The following is an 18,418-nucleotide window of genomic DNA, read 5'->3' on the forward strand; positions in this document are numbered from 1 at the left end:
CAAGCATGCACACAGACACACACACAGACACACACACACACACGCACACGCACACACACACGCACACCTACCTTTAGACGCGCATCACCAGAGGCAACCGCAGCAATGCAACAGCAGAAGCCACAGCGGCAACTAACTTGTGCTGGGATTGCGCCACTCAAGAGCATGCCAGACTGGAGAATTGACCACCACTATGTAGCTTGGTCTATACCGCATAGCTTTTTGAAGTGCTTTTCTGGCCAGGGAATCCCCACTTTTTTGGTCTACCCCCACCCCACCCCACACATACACACGTCCACTTTGAACAAGAATTTCCCCACATGCAATCTAGACACCAGGCAGACATACAGTATACATACCGGTATATTGGTTTGGCTGCCAAAGAAGACCGGCATTGGGAAAAGAAGTGAGGAACTTGCTTGTACATATAGGGTAATGCATGGTCGACAAGATTTCAGATGATCAACCTACTTCATTTCCAACTACTTTCCAAATCTTGCAATCATGTGCCACAAGATGGTGTGGCACGAAGCAAGGAACTCATGACCTCACTACATGCACATGCAGCACTCATGACCTCACTACATGCACATGCAGCACTCATGACCTCACTACATGCACATGCAGCACTCATGACCTCACTACATGCACATGCAGCACTCATGACCTCCCTACATGCACATGCAGCACTCATGACCTCCCTACATGCACATGCAGCACTCATGACCTCACTACATGCACATGCAGCACTCATGACCTCACTACATGCACATGCAGCACTCATGACCTCACTACATGCACATGCAGCACTCATGACCTCCCTACATGCACATGCAGCACTCATGACCTCACTACATGCACATGCAGCACTCATGACCTCACTACATGCACATGCAGCACTCATGATCTCACTACTTCACTACATGCACATGTAGCACTTACAGCTGAGGATGGGTGGATAAAGGCAGTCGAGCAGTGGCCGTCCATCGTGCGAAACGATCTGCCACCAGAAGACCTGGAGCAAGCACAGGCACAGACACAGACACACACGTGTACACACACACACGCACACACACACATACATACATACACACACACACACACGGTGTCATTTTCTTACTTCCTCCGGAAACAAAAACTTCGTGACACATTCTAAGGAGAATTGTGCTCAATAAATTTGGTTCAGTGGAACAAACACATTGCAAGACAATGAGTGGACTACACTTGTTTGAAGTATGACGATTGTACACTTTTAGACTCGGTGAAGAGCCAAGGATTAGCTCTTTGGTCCTCTTTTCTTCTTATGTACACTTTTGTACACTTTCAAACAAAAGAGATTGCCACTGTTTGAATTTCACTTGGAGTCACCATTGCCTGATTCCTCAGAGCTCACTTCACAAGAACTGACAGGCTGATGGAGGTCACAAAGTGTTCGCTTCTGGAGGAAATATACCCGCTCTATTCCCGCTCTCCCTAGCCTATAAGATCGGTGCAGATTAGAAGAGTTTGAACTTTGAAGGCTATTCGCTTGGACCAATGCACCTTATAGAACATGTTCAAAGGCCCAGTGCCAGTGCCAGTAAAAGCACTACACACGGTACCCGGCATACTTGGTACCATCTGCATACATGTACTAGTGTTGTCAAGGCAGCAGATGTTCTGCATACGGACAGCAGCAAACCTACTTGCGTGCCACATTGCAACAATAGCCAGCAGACAGTGCGCGCCGTAAGCGCTCGTTCAATGAGCAGCTCTTTGCAAGTGGAGATACTGATGCCTGGAGAAGGGACAACAGGGAAGGGGAAAGCACAGAGGGTAAGTATACAGTGAATACACTACAGGGATGTGTCACATAGGCAGGCACTGTTCTACAGTGGATGTTTGTCAGCACGCTAGCAGAATCCATGCTTGTGGTGTTAGCTAACTGGACAAAGCAGACATCCATTACGACAAACAGTTTTCTGTTTTGTGTATGAAACTCAGATATACATACTGAAGTAGTACCCTGGTCAGCCAAATGCGAGTACAGGACCCCAAGTCTGACCGCCATACGTTACCTTGAGTGTGCGAAGGATCGTCTCAATCTGCTGGTGAACACTGTGTGCCATTTTCAGCGCACGGAAGTGGACAAAGTTCTCCTTGCACCACCGTGCCGGTGATTCGCTGCAGAGCAGCACAGGCAAAGAGAATAGACAAACAGACATTGTGCTTGTAAGATGTTATACACTTCTACTGTACAGGTATCGGTTGATACTGAGTAGGAAATACACAGTAGAACCCCTCGTCTAAGTAGAAATTTGCGTAAGTACGAGTACAGTCAACACCGGGTATAACAACAACACACGAATAACAACACTACCTTCGAGCTCCAACATATTAGCCATTCGACTGAATACGTTCAACTTTCCCCATGCCCGGTCGAGTGGTATCACTTGCAAGGTTGACTGTACAAACGTTTGTCGTAGCCAAGCAAATGTGCACTGCAAAGAGGATCAATGCATCTATCCAAGCTGCACACCGTACCTGTTGTTGCATCTCTGAAAGACGGCCAGTAGCGTGGCGAAATCACTGTTGCCACCACCGGCTGTCTCGAGCTGCTTACGAGCTGCAGCTGCCACTTCGCCCTGTGCCTGACCACCTGAAAGGCACACAGCAGCAGCCATAAGCATGCATCAAATCAACAATTTAATAAATAGCAGACAAATTCCAAGCTCAATTTTGACCATCCCCAACAACACATAACTTTCTCCGTCACAAAGGCTATAATAGGAGATACAAGTAAGGTAGAGTGTGCTTCTATATTATTATAATTTACGCATTGCACGCAAAAGGTACGATGCGTATACAGTCAGACCTAGCATAACCGCACACATCCGTTTTCCAGAAAAATATCCGGATAGGCGAGGGAACCGGATAATCGGACACGCATACTGTATGTGTGCATGGCGTATGCTGTAAATCGGTGACCAACAATTTTCTTCCGGATGGTGAGGGGTCCGGATAAACGAGGACCGGATATGCGAGGTCTGACTGTAGTTCATTCCTACACAATTATACACATTTAAGTCGTACAATCATCTCTTGGTACAATTCATACAGTCTAAGCCATTTGCATACAACTTGTATAAGAAGTACACTCGTGACTCCACCTTTCAGGAATTCATCCATCTTAGTCTTGCTCTTAGCCTTAGGCAGGGCTCCAGCCAAGAAAGATTTGTAGGGGATTGGGGCCGCGGAGGGGGGGGGGGGGGGGGGGGGGGAGCAAACAGTTCACCCATTTTTCTCCGCCTTGTCACACAAAAAGCAACGCACATGTACGGGCACAGAGAGCACCCGCGGTGTCACGCGGACCACTGTAGCGTGAAGTCTCACTGTACTGCTCATGACACGTTCGTCATCATTCGGTGCCACGGCAGAGTGAAACCCGCCTCCGATACCGCTGATGCTCCGCAGGCTCTGCTTCCACCTGGTCATCGGCTCACGCATCTCATTGTCATGGATGTACACTGCCGCCTGCTTCATGTTGGGACAACTCACACTCTAGCTCAGCTACGCCTCTACTTCTGGCTACCTCGAGGCCGGGAAACCGTGCGAGCTATCATTCGCCGTTGTGTGACATGCCGTCGACACGAAGGTTCCCCATTCAAGCTCCCATTACCACCTCCCATACCGAAGGAACGCGTGACCAGAGCAGCACCGTTCGAGTTCGTTGGCCTAGACTACTTCAGTCCGCTCCTGACGCGCAGCTCGGATGGTGTGGTCACCAAGGTATGGGTATGCCTCTACACCTGTTTTGCTGTGCGTGCTGTGCATTTGGAGTGTGTCCTTGACATGTCCACGGATCACTTCATCGCAAGCCTACGCCGCTTCATAGCTAGGCGCGGCGTGCCCCGTTTGTTGTACTCCGACAATGCATCGCAGTTCAAACTAGCATCGTCTGTGTTGGATGAAGCTTGGCGTGATGCTACATCCGATCCCATGGTGCAAGACTACCTGACTAACCACGACATTGTGTGGAAGTTTACTACAGCTTTGGCACCATGGCAAGGTGGGCTGTACGAGCGCATGGTCGGACTCGTGAAGAGGTCTTTGCGGAAATCCATCGGACGGCAACTCCTGACCGTCAACCAGCTAACCACCGTGTTAGCGGAAGCGGAAGCTGCAGTTAACAGCCGCCCGTTGACAACCGTACCAGCTGATAGTGAGGGGCTGGATTATCAAATCCTCACACCGGCTCACTTCCTGATTGGTGGCCGTCCAGCGTCCATTCCGTTGCAAGCTGTAGACAATAGCGACCCGGACTTTCTGCCAACGTCTGCCTCTCCGTCTACCCAGCACCTGAACGCATGGAAGCGTCAGCAACAACAGAGTGCAGCCTTCTGGCGTCTATGGCAGCGAGACTATCTCCAGATGCTGCAGGCCCGATCAACTCCATCATCCTTCTCTCCCCATGCCCGCCAGCACGGTCGACCGGAGGTTGGTGAGGTGGTTCTCATTGGCGAAGATGATACGCCGCGTGCGGTCTGGAGACTCGGACGTGTGGCGGAACTCATTGTCAGTCCCACCGACAACGAGGTTCGAAGTGCTGTCGTGTAGACACCAGCTGGCCATGCAGTGACTCGACCTCTATGCAAGCTCTACCCACTTGAGTGTCGAGCCAGCACCCCGCCACCAGCACCTGCTCGAGTGGATACTAGAGACCAGACACCTCCAGCTGACGTGAGACCGAGTTGCGCTGCCGCTCGCAAGGCACTGGAAAATATTGCCAAGTGGACAACCTCTTGACTCACACCAGCTAAGTACTATTGCATGTAGTACCTTTTGCTGCATCCCACTCTCTGTTACATTCCCCCCTTCTTTTTCCCGCTACGCTATTTGCTCATTCGTTTATGTTGTCTACTGCTCCCGGCATACTCCCTACTCCATGATTTGGTGGTCTCCCGTTTTATTTGTCCCTGTCTATTAGAATCTCCCATGATTTATTTGCCACACTTGTTCGCTGGGGAGTGTCACGCGGACCACTGTAGCGTGAAGTCTCACTGTACTGCTCATGACACGTGCATGTATTGTTCTTAGTAGATCTGGTCTGTGCATGCTTCTGCAATACCTGTACTACAGTGTTACTCGCTTCACTGCACATTCCCACGCATGCGCTCGCTCACTGCATCATGCAGTGCATGAGGTAGTGCTCATGCGGCCCTTTCCTTTGTGTTCAGTTGTGTTAGAAACAAGTAACGTTGGTTGTTCTTTTTTCTTACTAAACGATCACTATCAGTGTTTGAGTTGATAATAACAACCTTCCTCTCACAGCCAGTCCTGCTGTTATTATGGTTCTATTATTGGGGATCCAGCCCTGATAACACGCGGAACGATCGATATGAGGCCGCATTTTCATTGTGTGAACTGAAAAAACACAAAATGAGTAGGGTGGTGCGCTATCAGAAGGGGGAGGGGGGGGGGGGGGGGCACTGCCCCCCCCCCCTCCCCCTTGGCTAGAACCCTGCTTACGTAAATCATTTTTTTAAGTACACGTCAGTGACGTTACACAAAATCCAAAAACAGAAGTCATAAGCACACACGCGCACACACACACACATGCACATGCACATTTCTGGTGTAGCATTGGTTCAATGCCCTTGGCTCTCTAGGCCTAGCGTTTTGGTGGATTACTGGTGAAAATAGTACATGTTCCAGTCTTTATAGCTAGTATGAAGCACTGTTGTGTTCATTCACTGTTTGTTCATCTGATCAGTGATCAGCCACTATTACTTCGAAGTAGAATGGCAAACCGGTCAATTTCTAACGAATTCTTCATACCAATGAGTCGCGTGCCTATGCTTGTGTCGGGCAAAGTTTCTAAACCCTTGCAAGCTTGCTGGGTAGCTCGCTTATTAGTGGAGATGTTCACTCGACAGTTACTCGTTTAGATAAACCAGCCCGTCACATTGAAGTATAGCCATCTTGATCTTCAAAGAACAAAAGCACAAACAAAAGCCACATCGTCAGCACTGACCAGGTCGAATAAAGACTCCTTCCACGGACAACATGGCAGCAATAGGAGCAGCAGCCTCAACACAATCCAGCTCTAGCGCCGTCAGCAGGAAGCTAGAGATGTCGGGACGTAGAGGCAGCGACACCATCTGTCGGCCACGGCTAGTTATTGCACCGTGTCTGCAACACAGGCGGCAACAACAGGAGAAAGCAGCCAGAGAAAAAAAACAGTAAGATAATCACCACCATGCTGGTGATCCGTGTGCTTGTGCACATGCTTGCTCTGCTCTTTCGCCACCCCCTCACACTATTAATTTTGCTGTATGCGGAGCTGTGAATACCAATGTGCATGTACTTCGAAGCGGATATACAGTGCTGAACAATGAACTCTGATTGCATGAGTCAAGTACGCGCCGGACACTGTGCAGCCCTACACCTGTGAGCACTGGTATGTTCACTGGTATGTTTCACTGGTACAGGGTGCCAAGCTGACCCATTTGATCGGATTTCATTGAACAGCACTGTACATATACATGTAGAAAGAAGGTGCCCAATAATAGATGACTTGCACAAAGATCCGAGCCGCGAGTGAGACGGGGCAAGTGCACCCTGTGCACCCACGTGACCCAGGCTACACTGCGGGCACCCTACACCGTCTGTAGAGTAGACTAGTGTAGTGTACTTTTTTGTCAGCATGAATGAACGGTGCACGGCATGTACATGTACATGATCAGTACCGTCACTGTCTTCAGTAGCTCATGAGTCATGCATGTGCACTTGTAGGGTTAGTGGAAGCAGGTATTGTACTACTCCCTGAGTGGAAGTACATGTACATGACTGTATTATTATGTGAAGAGAAGCCAGGCGTCCAAATCAACCCAAAATACTCTTGCCTTATTCTTCGGTGAAATAGATAACAAAATTGTCTTACTAAACAACAGTGAGCATAGAAGCAACCTCGATGCATCCAATAATATGGCATCCGGGAACAGCAAGTGTGGCACGAGGATCCCAAGAACACGTCAAGTTCCATGCTACCCGCCGCCATCAAAAGAACGAAGGATAACTGTGCTAGCCTAGTTCATATTCAATGTAACGCTAACGGTGCGGGATATAGGAGCCTGTTGGGAAGGCGTGGGTGAGCTGTAAAATCTTGTACGGTTCGCACAGCACAACATACATGCAGCAGTTATTGCGACGGTTAACGTCGATGGACGAGAGTCATAAAGTCCATGGGGGTTGACGTTTCTGGGCTTCCTTTCCGAAAGGAAAGTTTTATTTCTTCTCAAAAAAGCAGAATCATGCTAATTATACCAATCTGTTATGAAGACAAGGAAGCAGCCATGGACATTGTGCCATACTAAAGGAACGACAGGAAAAGATAAAGCACTTCATCTGAAAACTCAAGGACTATCCATAAATACAGCAAATGATAATCCTAGCCTGGTAATGTCCAACTCCGTCATGTGAGCCATTCGGTGAGTTATTATGAGAAGCATAATGTTCGAAATGCTGAAATTTGAACAGTTGCAGTTGTGTTCGTCGCCACACAATGCCATCGCCAGTTCACATTCGAAATGTAGCCATTTTTACGCTTGTGTCCCTGTACACGGCATGGAAGGCTGAACAGATTCAACTCTTCCATCGCTTCCTGATCTGTACAGTAGTGCGGTTGCGTTCCCGTTCCTGACACTCACATCCGTCTCCGCTAACCAGCATCATGAGCACTCCAATGGTTCCCGCCGCTCCTTCCGTATCGTCCCAGCGCGCCCCGTCAAAATGTGAATTACTGAGGCAACGGAGCCAGTGTATGATGAAGGCGAATGCACTGTTTGATGATGCTCCAACAAATCCTTTCTGAGACTGAGACCCAGTCGGAGCCGCATCGTCGTCATTACCAGCTAATCATGGGGAGGTATAATGTGACTTTCCACCACTCCCTGATTCAATCATAGCTTGCGAGCCTGCGCCAAACTGCTTTCTCACTAGAGCCAGGCATTGGATACATATGGCTTCAGTAAGGTTTACAATGCTATGTCTCTGGCCTAAGTCCAAGTCTAGATACAGCTGCTCAGAGTCAGGGCTGATGAAGTGTTCATATCGGAACAAGTGAGACTTCAACAGTAGCTAGTACACATTAGGCCTGAGGACTTCGCAGCGTTTCTCCAGCACACTTGTTCTCTCCTTCAACTCAGATACTACTTGAAGTACTACTAAAGGCCATCTGGCTCTCACACTCAGTCCTTCCACCCCTCATTTTCGTGGTTTGGGCTCAGTTCCACTCGTGACTCGGCAGGTTCCTGGCCTCTCCGCAGTCTGTCCTCAGGAGAGAGTCGCTCTGGATCTAGTGCAGCCGAATCGAAGGGAATCGAGTTCTTTCTCAGACGTCCACAAACTTTCGTTGTGCTTGACTTCGCTTCCACTGCGGGAAAGTAGTCACACTTCAGGACCACGACGTGCTTGTTGCAGCCTACACCAATGATACTAAAAATATTCCCTCATTTTTCTGCCTCCCGGCCGGCCGGCTCGGAAAGGAACGTATGGAATGGGAGCGTCAGTTCCATCTCTCGTCTGCTAGTGCATTCAGGAGCGTAGCAGCGCTTCGGCATGACGATACAAGCCGAATCAAAACAACTCTACTCTCTAGCCAAAAAAACTAGCTCAGTGTTCTTCAGGCAAAAAGCGAAACTTCGAAAGTCACGAACTCAAAAGGTGGGGAAGTCAGAGTCAGAAGGTCCACTTGCCCCGTCTCGAACCCAGACAATCTTTGTGCAAGTCATCTATTGTGGATGCCCAGTAGGTCATGATGGCAATGTTGCACGCAGCACGGAATGGGAAAGAGCACAGATTCTGACATACATCTAGCTTACAACGGACTTACTTATCTAGAGCATCATAGATGAACAGCTGCTTCAATGCAGCAGCAATGGCCGCTTCCTGAGGAGCATCCATGTACTGAAACCTGTGCAAGAATGGCAATACAGTCATAGCCAAGCAAACAGAATAAGACAGAGCATGGTGTAGAAAGACAGGGAGCACGTTGGACTGGCAAACAGACAAACAGATGAACAGTTAAAATGGAGATAGGACACAATAGGCTAAGGGCAGCCTGAGTTTTACGACCAACTTTAGGGTTCACGGATTGGCATGCTAGCGTCGCCAGCTACATCATGCACGTGACAGGCGCGTGCATATACTGTCCCACACAATCGGTCAGTGCTCAAATCGCATTTTCCCATCAATATCACTCACTTTCAACTCTACGGGATTCATTACGGTTGGCTCAAACTGCCTGAATTTTTGAATCCACACGCACGAAAGACGTTCCAAGACTTCCACCGTTCGTATTTTTTCAAACGAGTTCCGGGTTTTCCAGTAACTTTGGCCAAAGTTCGGCTAAAAAAACAGGGGGAGCCGTTGCGTTTCCGTAAAATACTGAACGGTAGAAGGATAGCCAAGGTCGAGAGCAAAACAACAAGCCATTATTTGTCAAAATCGAACAAGAAACGGCTCAGCGCATCTATTTTCCGTGCACGCGCGCGCGTACTTTGGCCGACAAGGTGTGGAGAATTTCTGAAGAAGAAGAATAACAAGAGCAGCAGCGCTCGGAACAGCCGTGCTGGATACTTCCAATCCCGACGATGGAGCGTGTTGGCTGTCGTGAGCTGCTGAAACGACCATGACATTTCTTTTTCTTTGTATACCCTACATATCTTGACGTGCCCTAGCTCAGTTTCGGCCTCTTTACAGGAAGAATATTTTCTTCCATGGCATCAGCGGCCAAACAGCAAGAGGAGCAACAGATCGAGATTTGCAGGGCAAACAAAGGATGCGTGCAGCTACATCTAGTCAGGTTCGATGCAGCTGCGCTTTGGCAGAACCTCAGCAGATAAGAAAAGACGACAGAGTGTCTCAGATGGAACTGGATCTTTCGCCAAGACCGCCACCGCCGCCATCATCAAGTCCAGGTCAGTCAGAAAAATGCAAAGCCCGAGTGAAGTGAAGCCGCTGAAGCCAAGGAAAAATTCAAAAAGTACGCTCTCCGGCTAGACTTCGAGTCGATATTTTTTTACTTCGATAGGCGCTGTCGCGGCCTGTAGCGCGCGTCCATAATCCAAAATGGAGGCGCACGTGACGGGTGCTTTTAGTGGCAAGCCGTGAACCCTAAACTTCTGTTGCCCAAGTCGGCAGTCAATTCTCCAGTCTTGCACGGTATTGAGTGGTGCAATCCCAGCACAAGTTGCCGCGGCTTCTGCAAGTCGTTGCCAAAGACCATGTTTAGTGACAGCTTGAACAATGTTAGAGTGACCTTTAAAAAACATTAAATCTTGAGAACGAGTGCTGTTTTATCCACCCGATGCACACAGACAACACACACCATGGCATTGAGCAGTAGGTGACATCTCCCTGCAGCCAGAAAGTATATTACATTGCGAGAAAAATCCAGGAAGCTTTCAACTCAGCATACATTGCCACAATGATTGATTACGCAGACAAGTCCTGCGAGTGCAGTTTCCGAAAAAATCGTCAATCACCAACAAGCATAATCCCGAAGCACACTAGTAGGTGGTAGCTACCAACCCGATCACGTCATCGATGTTAATGGCCTTCAGCTGCAGCACAACTGATGTTAGGCTTGTTCTCTGGATCTCAGGCACAATTCTCTCGCCCATTGTAGTCTCAAATACGTCCCTCGAGTAGATACGATGGCATTGGCCCGCTGAGGTGCGACCAGCACGACCTGCCCGTTGAATAGCCTCAGATCTGAACAGTGGAGACAATACAGTAGACAATAGGCAGAAGTCAGTGGATCGGTACATGCAACAGCAAAACAGGGCTGCTAGAACATGTACCCAAGGTATTCATCCTGGCATCCCGTGCAGTAAGATAGCGGCTAAGCGGCCCATGCACCTTGTGAAAGGTAAGGCTTCCGAACATGACCAGCTTTTACACAGGGCATTGACTGTATAGTCAAGGTGCATTTCAACAAGCGTGCGTGCATAATTGATAGCTTTGAAGTATTCTACAAGAGACCGCAAGACTTCGGGGCTCAAGCACAGACGTAGGTGAACGACAAGAGCCATAAGGCATAACACAGTTAGGTGGGACAATATTGCATCTACTTCAGCATTTCATTTCTTATACATGGGTAGTCAGGCTTCAAACACAGGGTATATTATGGAGCTTGAAATAATCACAGGTGGGAGGCACAATACATGTTCAAGAAGCTGAACCCGTTGCCAGTTGAACATACATAAACATATGTGCATGCATGCACGCACCTAGAGATTAGATTGACTTGCAATGCGTCGAGGCCTGTGCGGGGATTGAAGCATAGCTGCTTGGCAAAGCCACTATCAACAACAAACCTGCAGTCACGCCAGGACATAGTCACACAGCGGTCACATGATCAAGACATAGACACACAGCGGTCATATGACCTAAAGACATAGACATTAGACACACAGCATTACTGAAGTGAATAGGCCCGTTCTTAGCGACATGCATACTGGAAATCTTTTCACACAGCCAAGTTCTGGCCTGCTTGCAGTCGGCCTGGGAATTTTGGTGCCCTTACACACACACATACATGTAATATCATCAGCCATTGTACAAATCACGGCAAATCTTGCATTACAAGCTGCTCAATGCCAAATCACCATTGTCAGAGTGGCCGAACGGTACACAATTCGAGCAGGTTCTGGCTTCAAGCAGAACAACACCCATAGTGCGCATAGTCTTTCCAACTTTCCATGCTAAAAATAATAACAATAATTGACGATTATACAAGGAACTCTGTTCTGATGTATAATCATAATTGCATGAAGAGGTGAAGCGAAATGCAATCATGGTTTGTGTGAGACTCAGTCAGATGTAATTTTCCGCATCCGTGGGGAAGCCACTCTCAAGGATCAGGGCGCAAATGCAGTTCCTAAAGCGGTCGGAGCTGAGTAGATCAGACCCACCGTTAATGGGGTCAAAGCTTCCATATTCATAGGTACTTATAAGACTGCACGATGAATAGCACAGTGGCAGTGGTATGCATGCACACACACATACACACACACACACACACACACACACACACACACACACACACACACACACACATACATATAGAATAACCTCCAGTGCAACTCACCTGACACCTGATATAGTTAGTGACGTTCCAGCAATGTTAGTGGCCACAATAACACGGCGGATGGCCGGTGGTGGCTGGTCAAATATCTTACATTGCTGTTCTGAGTGCACAGAAGCACACATGACAAAGGACACACCTGATCACACCAAAGAGCACTAACGTCAACATTAGCAAATATGCTGAAGTTAGTAGTGGTGTGCACGGGCAGTCGGGGGTACCCGTGCTACCCGTGAGGACCTCGGGTAGACGGGTACAGAATAGTACCCGAAAACGCGGATGACATCATGTACAGTGCACGTGTACAAATTCATGTCATACTCCGCAGGTCTACCCAGTATGTGAGGGAAGGGGTGCATTGTGGTGTTACCACGGCACCAAGACCCAATCGGGTACCCGTGCTGCCCGTGAAAAACTACCCGAACCCGATACCCGAAGAAACTGCTACCCGACTCAGCTCTTGAAGTTAGGTCTCACGAGCGGAGCCGAGTAATCAGCAAATCTGTGTATACTAAACGTGATACAATGCTGAAAAGGTGTGATGTTTTTGCCTGACCAACCAAGTTGCAGTGTCCAAAATCTAATCCGAAATGCAGGGCTCTGGCAATGCTGCCGGCAGTGCTGCTGCTGCTGCGCCGACGTCGACTGAAACTGTTCATAGCAAAAAAAAACTGGTTACCACCGTTGTAATGCCACCAATCCCTTCATTTCATTAGTTCTGGTCTGGATGCTTGTACTTGACTTCATGAAAAGTGCGAAAACTGGCTCGTGAAATCCTCAACACTGACAATACGTTTGGTTGGTCACATTCCCAAATGGGAATCACTTGGAATCACTCGGAATCATTCTCGTTCGTTTGGTTGGTCAAAAAAGTGCGTTAGGTTGGTCACATTCCACATGATTCCAGAATGGGAATCGCTGAGAATGATTCTTTTTGGAGAATGATCACTCCACCTCACATGCTGGAATGAGCATTCTCATTCCGGAATCAAAAATGATAATGGCTGCGACGAGCCAAACAATGTAGCAACAGGTTCAAGTGCCTCAAATCATGCACTCAGAAGTACCTTGACTCTCTCAAGGAAACTAGAGTCGGGTAAAAGAAAAGACAGCCGCCGTTCCACAACGACATCATGGAATTGCTATGTCAAGTGATTCCTAATTGATTCTGGCGCGTTAGTTTGGTCAGGTGATTCTTGCCGATTCCCATTCCAGAATGGTTCTCATTTACATTCTGAAAATGCCCAACCAAACGCAACCTCAGTGTGGTTGAGGGCTTATTTTTTTTTAAAAATTTTGCAGCTACTGTATAGGTATTTTGGCCTATTGACATGTGTTTTTTTTCTTGCAGGCTTCAGCCAAATGCATCAATTCTCAAAACATGCGTAGTAAGGGGCTGTCCGTAAATATCGATATTATAATTATCACGAAACGAATTAATTTCGTTTTAACCCAACCCCTCCCTCTCGCCCCTCAGAATGAAAAAGTGTTGGTGTAATACATGCATATACATGTACAACAAAAGTCGCAAGTGTGTCACTACTCCAACTGCCATGTATATGAATCAATGTTCTCTGAAACGAAAGTGGTCAACCCCCTCCCATCCCATAACGAAAATATTTCGTTTTGAGAAAAAGGTTCGATATTTAATATTTATGGACGACCCCTAAGCTACCGAAGACATGGACATCCACACAACCAGAGAACATGCCCTAGACATTGCCAGTTGCTAAGGACTAGTACCCGTACACGTACATACCAGTTGACATAGACCCATAGCAGGGCAGCACCAACAAGCCCTGAATGTCAGCACACCGGCAGTCGTTGTCATAGTCGAGGTACTGTGCACGACGGTGGATCTTGTCACACGCTGCCTCAATCTCTGCCTGGGTACGCGTAGTGTTACAGACAGAATTCCAATAGTGTCAGCACATCTGACACACGATATAGAGAAGCAAAGGGCGTCACAAGCCTGGTACAAGGGTCTCACTTCGGGCCGCAATACAATCAAGGGTAGGGGTACATCTCTTTATTCCCGGGCTTCATCACAGGTGTATGACGTTACATACTCGTGAGTCGTGACACTGAGTCCGATGGAATCAGTGTCCAGTGACCTTTATTTCCCTTGTTCACTGCCAATTCCTTCTTCTTCTCTGGAGTGGAGTCTAGCGGTCAAACTGGGTAAATGGGAGTGGATGCAGCCCCAACGGGTCACCCAAAGTCCTCAGCAACAATGATACTGAAGAAAGGGCTGCTCAGACGGTTTGCTGTTGTATGCCAATATCACATGTTGAGTATGCAATGCCGAAACTACAGTACGCATGTACTGCTACGGAATATGACTCACTTGTACATGTACTAACGTTATGCTCTCATACATTGTTCTTAGCTGCATGTAACGTGTTCCATTTCTGTACCCCACATGCCTTGCCTACATGTGTTCCCGTTGTACTATGCATGCATTGTGTTGCCGTTGTACTATGCATGCATTGTGTTCCCGTTGTACTATGCATGTATTGTGTTCCCGTTGTACTATGCATGCATTGTGTGCCCTTTGCACCCTGCATACATGTGTTGCTATGCATAGTGTTGCATACCCTTTGTGTGTTCTTGTCACCCAGCTCAGACTCCCTGCGTGTGAATACTACTGCACGTGAATCATGTTTGCCTTTGTACTGGCTACACTCAGCACCAACACTCATCCACGTAGCTTCTCAATTCTCAGTCATAGTGCTTTGTCTTTAGTCTTTGTTGACACACGGAGTAAGAACAATGTAACAGCAAGTGCTTACAATAACTGTAGTTTGCACAGATGACAGGCCAGAGTCCCATCATAAACAAGCACAGGATTCATAGTAAGGGGTCGTCCGTAATTTTCGAAAAATTAAAAAATCCGTCCTCGTGCAAAATTGTCTCTGACCCACCCACCCACCCCCCAATTTTTCCCATTAATTTTTTGATTTTTACCGATGCCCAGCTCGAAAATAAGAACTCCTGACCCCACGTTTTCTGACTGCACCTGTGTCAAGTACTAGCAGCTAAGTACAGTGAGTAGTAGGTCTACCGACGTCACGGTAGGCCTTGGCGGATAATGCTCGAAAAGGTGGCAGATTCTGCTTTTTTTGCACCGAAATTGGCAGAACCATACAAACCTTATGGCGGGCAATTCCTCGAATTCTGCTCCATTTCTTTATCGACATACCAAACATGCATGAAACTTACCAGAAAAAGTACCGAATTCTGCCAATTTTTCTGCCAGCATTATCCGCCAAGGCCTACGTCACGGCCATGCACCGTACTACAACTACATGAAACGTCATGTATTGTCTCTGACCCACTCACCCACCCCCCCAATTAGATACTGGTGTTTGCGACAATCGATCCTACACTACGTCTACAGTACAGTACACAGTCAGCTATATACTGAATCAGTGCAACAAGTGTATCAAAGTCACTGGAGCGAAATAAAAAATAAATAAATAAATGTACGAAAAATCAAAAAATTAAATTCCGCCAGCACACTTGACCACCCACCCCCTTTTTGCCTGAGGACGGATTTTTTAATTTTTCGAAAAATACGGACGACCCCTAAACGAACTAACAGGTGAAACAGCCCACTGTTCCCACATTCACTCACGCACCTGGCCTGTCAGAAACACGAGAATGTCACCGCGATCCTCCTCCAAATGCAAGTCAACCACAATATCCACAACCTACGGACAAAAGAACGGTAGAACAAGCCAGGATAAGACAAACAGCTCTGTGCACTTGTTTTACAAAATGAACGTGTTATCCATAGCCAATACCTGGCCTCATGATTTATCAGATAAAGGAAATCCAGAGGTAAATATCAGGTATCAAAGAACCAGCTAATTGACCTGACATTAATGTCCAGAGTGTCATGCTAACAAGGAAATCGGACAAGGCCAAACCGAACCGGTCTATTTTCTGGCAACCCGACCGACTGTGTTTTTGAACACCGACTGAAACTTCATTCAAGTATGACAAACAGCGAATTATTCAGTGGGGCCTGGCGACTTCTGACCAAGAAATGGAAAAATCCCAACATATTTCATTGATTTCAAGCTGCACAGAACCAGCCAAACATTCACAAAACCTGCAAAGCAATCCCAAAATATGAAAGGCCAGCAAATGAAGTTTTTAAACCGTTTGGCGAAGAGTGATGTTGAAAATTATTGTTGTAGCCCTCACTCAAATGGGAAGAAAATGGAGTCAATAAAAGGACCAATTCGAATTCCTGGACATGATCCTAGAAAATGTTGGAAAATCACTGTTACCTGTTTCGAGTAACTGGGAGGGCTCTTCAAATCCTCCGCAGTGATGACATTTCGGTACACAATATCGACAGGGAAAAGTCGGCCTTCCACTTCGCAAACCGGGCAATCATCAAAGAACTCACTGAACTTGCCAGCATCCAGCGTTGCTGACATGACTACTATTTTGGGCACATGAAGACTTGGGTCGGTGGCACGTTTCATGAATAGTTGCTTCACCAAGCCGAAAAGAACGTCCTGTGGTTGTAACACACAAAGCACATGATTGAGTCTGGGCCAGGCACAAAGTAAAAGTACCGTGCATGCCGTCTTTCTCCAATATGGTTTGCAATGCAGCGTCATGAACCCTGGACCACAAGCAAGCATTTTGTAACATCTAGGGTGTGTATGTAATGGAATACAAATTACAGGTGAGCGTCACACACGGACAGCAAAGTATACACTCACCGTGTCCAGGCCTCTCTCGTGCGCTTCATCCAGTACCAGCACGCTGTAACGAGAGAGGCACTTCTCAGTCAGCTGCTCGCGAAGAAGGCAGCCATCCGTCATGTACTTGAGCACGGTCGACTGCGACGTGCAATCATCAAATCGCACATGGTAACCTACCTGAAAGAAAGGAGCGAAAACACAGCACATCACACTGAACTGCCTGGATGTACTCACAATTAATTTCAACACCTCAGTCCAGCCACATTCACAGTTCATATCATAGGGTTGAACACATCAGGAAACACTCTCTACCTTGTCTACAACTTCTGTTTTTGAGCTATAGCACTTAAACATTTCTCACCTATGTTGAAGTGTTGCCTTTTTCTTCCTTTCTTTTTTTACAAACTCTATAGTTATGTGTTTATTCACCTATATTTTCCCTTTTTCGTTTTTGGTTTTGCTTTCTTTCTCTTTTTCTCCCCTTCTCTTCTGGTATCATGTCTAACATTGGGTGTGGCCCAAGCGAAGGCTAGGCTAATGCCGATGCCAACGCAAAAGGGCTGATGATGATGATAGTTTAATAATATGTGTTTTTCCGAATTTCCAACATTCCCTGTACTATCCTGAAGAGAAGGGAAAGAAAACGTTTGATAGATGAAAGGAAGTGTCTACTTGATTGTGTGGATTTGCGTCTTTGCATGCGAAGTTATAGATTGTGAAACTATTTAGACTGACACCAGATGTGTTGGAAATATCGATGTCACGAGAAAATGCTTTAGGTGATCCCAAAAACTTGACTGTGTGTGTGTGTGTGTGTGTGTGTGTGTGTGTGTGTGTGTGTGTGGTGGTGGTGGTGGTGGTGGTGTGTGTGTGTGTGTATGTGTGCCCGCGCACGCCTGCGGCGTGTGCGTGTGTACGTACGTGCATGCGTGTGTGATGACTTTTAACATGAATTATTATTGTCTTCTCGTGTGTTGACTTTTTACATTTATCTGCTTCTAATTTTCATGGGATGTATAGATGCATGAACTCCATTTCAATGACTCGAATCATTTCTACACTATACGTGCCATTACCTCCTCTCCCAAGCGACACTTCCTCTCCTCACAAACTCGCGATGCTACGGATATGGCAGCAATACGTCTAGGCTGGGTTACTCCAATGATACCTTTCTTGTCATATCCAGCATCCAGCAAAAACTGAGGCAGTTGAGTCGTCTTTCCACTGCCTGTGGCACCTACTACAACCAATGCATCGTTGTCAGACACGAAGCGCAACAGCCGTTCCTTGCAGGCTGATATAGGAAGATCTCCCATCATGTAATAGTCTTAGGAGAAAGGGCATGCATTGGTCATAGAGACACAGTGCTGCAAACGACAAACTACTACAACAGTAGTACATGACTTGTAAAGTCAAAACTAAAGAACTAATTTCAAAGAAGGGGAACTCCCTAGCAAAATTTGTCGTAAAAAAGGGTAGATCTACGAGTTTTTACAACTATTATAATTATTAAAACCTACTGGCTCTAGCTCTGTCGACTAACTACTTCATTTTTTTCTGAATG

At 47.1% G+C, this 18,418-nt stretch overlaps 1 protein-coding gene across 1 annotated transcript in view; it reads right to left on the reverse strand.

Moving 5' to 3' along the window:
* The window catches only part of LOC135805742 (probable ATP-dependent RNA helicase DHX40), a 21,419-nt gene extending 3,138 nt beyond the window's left edge, over positions 1-18,281 (reverse strand). Inside the window, exons 1-14 of the mRNA XM_065319830.1 lie at positions 17,931-18,281; positions 16,873-17,031; positions 16,429-16,662; positions 15,772-15,843; positions 13,890-14,016; positions 12,134-12,233; positions 11,274-11,360; positions 10,573-10,755; positions 8,873-8,953; positions 6,014-6,171; positions 2,524-2,638; positions 2,058-2,163; positions 1,686-1,777; positions 943-1,015 (exon numbers count right to left, since the gene is read on the reverse strand). Of these exons, the coding sequence (XP_065175902.1) occupies positions 943-1,015; positions 1,686-1,777; positions 2,058-2,163; positions 2,524-2,638; positions 6,014-6,171; positions 8,873-8,953; positions 10,573-10,755; positions 11,274-11,360; positions 12,134-12,233; positions 13,890-14,016; positions 15,772-15,843; positions 16,429-16,662; positions 16,873-17,031; positions 17,931-18,173 (1,830 nt within the window). The 5' untranslated portion in view covers positions 18,174-18,281. The remainder of the gene's footprint in view (positions 1-942; positions 1,016-1,685; positions 1,778-2,057; positions 2,164-2,523; positions 2,639-6,013; positions 6,172-8,872; positions 8,954-10,572; positions 10,756-11,273; positions 11,361-12,133; positions 12,234-13,889; positions 14,017-15,771; positions 15,844-16,428; positions 16,663-16,872; positions 17,032-17,930) is intronic.
* Positions 18,282-18,418: the final 137 nt, after the last annotated feature.

Source organism: Sycon ciliatum, chromosome 1 (genome assembly GCF_964019385.1).
Source record: "Sycon ciliatum chromosome 1, ocSycCili1.1, whole genome shotgun sequence".
In the NCBI taxonomy this organism is placed as follows: Eukaryota; Metazoa; Porifera; class Calcarea; order Leucosolenida; family Sycettidae; genus Sycon; species Sycon ciliatum.